The sequence below is a fragment of the Aplysia californica genome, unplaced genomic scaffold (genome assembly GCF_000002075.1).
Source record: "Aplysia californica isolate F4 #8 unplaced genomic scaffold, AplCal3.0 scaffold00055, whole genome shotgun sequence".
Classification (NCBI taxonomy): domain Eukaryota; kingdom Metazoa; phylum Mollusca; class Gastropoda; order Aplysiida; family Aplysiidae; genus Aplysia; species Aplysia californica.
The window spans coordinates 1,093,263-1,095,491 of NW_004797325.1; the positions used below are offsets into that span (position 1 = coordinate 1,093,263).

Consider the following 2,229-nt stretch of genomic DNA (forward strand, 5'->3'; position numbering starts at 1 on the left):
TCTTTCTCTGTCTCTCTCTCTCACCCTCATTTATCTCTCTATATCTGATGAAAAAAAAAAAAAAAGAGAACTGTCTCTCTCTCTCTCTCTCTCTCTCTCTCCCTCTCTGTCTATCTCTCTATCTCTCTCTCTCTCTTTCTCATACAAACACACACACACACACACACACACACACACACACACACACACACACACACACACACATAATACTTATTATACTTTGACCCCCCACATCCCTCACCTGTCTGTGTACGTGGTTATATTTGTTCTCACAACCCGTCCTTTTCTGAAAGCTGGCACGCGATGTAGCCGGTATCTGATTGGCTGACACATGGCACACCTTCTGTTGCCAGGCAACGAGTCCACTTGAATGGCGTCTACAGCTGTTTCAGAGTGGCTGACTCGTAGAATAACCTGAGAAGTAAATACAACTGGTGATAACAAAGAATTTTGTTAAGACAAGCTTGAGCCCCTAAGTGTCTCTTGTAATAGTAAAACAACTTGGGGGATTACAAATAAGCAAACTGGATAAAAAATATTATTTAAAATTTTTGGTTCGGTCATCAAGGACGTTGTATCCTAAGGAAAAATGTTTAATTTAATAATCTTCTTCTAAAGTTCACCCTGCTGAAAAAATTTACTTTGCAATCGGCCAAAATGGAATACATGTATTGGAAAGACTGTGTAATTCATAAGTGTAACTGGTGGACAGATATAATTGTTAACTGTTTAAGTAAGTAGCGGACACTTGTGCCCAAATGACAATTAAAGGCCACGATGAAGCACATTTCGAACTAAACTACGCAAATCAGAAAGACGAATTTTCATGTCAATTCACAGTATGTGTATTGTAGATCTAGTTTGCTTTTTAAGATTAAAAACAAAAGAAAATCGAATTGAAAAATTTGAGTGAATAACTAAGATAATAATATTAGGCTTCCTAAGTGCCCCAAGACAGCGAGTCTCAAAGTCAAAGCTTTGTAGAGTGAGCTTCCTGGGTGAGGTAAGAAGGAAGAAGCCAGCAAAGATACTTTTTCTGAGGTCGAGGGAGCTCTACCTGTGAATGCCGCCGACATGCTCAAAGGGGGATATTATGTAATCACCCCAGCAAAGAAAGGATGAGAGAGAGAGAGAGAGAGAGAGAGAGAGAGAGAGAGAGAGAGAGAGAGAGAGAAAGAGACAGACAGAGGTAATACGATAAAGTACACATAGAGAGAGAGAGAGAGAGAGAGAGAGAGAGAGAGAGAGAGAGAGAGCTTTTGAAAGAAAAAGAAAACTGTCAGCTAGTGATCCTCCTTAATCATTTTCCTCGCCGTATCAGCAATAGACACCCCCACCCCCCAAAAAAAAGGTTACATTCAGTAAGTGGCGTAGGGTGTTGTAATAAAATTTCAAACCTGACACTTTGTTACAAGAAAATTATTTTTACTTGATCACATGAACATGAAAAGTGTCTGAGATAGATAAACTTTATCTAAGGGGGATGAAAGTATAAACAGAATTTTAGACTTTTCTACAGTTATTTCCCTTTACCTTTGTCAGATCAAATTTACATTTCAGCCGGTCCCACAGTGGCTTTGTAAGTCTGACCTGCAGCTCGCCTGGCTCGCACTGTGCAAATGAATGTGTACATTAGGCCAGTCCCAGAGTGGCTCTGTGGGTCTGACCTGTAGCTGGCCTGGCGCACGCCGTGTGCGTGTCAGCACAGCCGCATTGTGGGTTGGCGCCTGTGTCTCAGCGAGCGCGAGGCACACTCGCTGAGTTTCAGCACAGCCGCACTGTGTGTTGACGTGTGTAGGTGTGCAACTGACGGTCTGCCTTGCTATATTTAGGTACTGTGTAATCCAAGACCAATTATACCAAGACGAGACAACTCTTCTTTACGTCATGTGCCAAGTGCAGATCTCCCCCCCCCCCCCCCCCACCCCACACACACACAAACACACTTGCAGCTGCGCGCGACGATAGTTTACATTGGTAATGCAAGGCTAGATCTAGATCTAGAATCTAGAGAAAGCACACGTAGATCTAGGCCTAGGCCTAGGCCTACGACAACAGTCGAAACTAGGTCAACCTCTCGATTCGAAGTTTCAAAGTATGATAAAGTGCATTTCTGGGTGATTTTGTGGCCAAGTGTTGATGCTAGCATCAATATTTAATAGTAAAGGACCTAATAATACTTACTTCTTGTTGATTTTGATGATCTGTGAAGAGTTTCAGTCGAAAATA

At 42.1% G+C, this 2,229-nt stretch overlaps 1 protein-coding gene across 1 annotated transcript in view; it reads right to left on the reverse strand.

The window, feature by feature from the left end:
• Nucleotides 1–443, reverse strand: part of LOC101849186 (pappalysin-1-like) — a 16,596-nt gene extending 16,153 nt beyond the window's left edge. Inside the window, exon 1 of the mRNA XM_013079532.2 lies at nucleotides 242–443. Within this exon, the coding sequence (XP_012934986.1) occupies nucleotides 242–333 (92 nt within the window). The 5' untranslated portion in view covers nucleotides 334–443. The remainder of the gene's footprint in view (nucleotides 1–241) is intronic.
• Nucleotides 444–2,229: the final 1,786 nt, after the last annotated feature.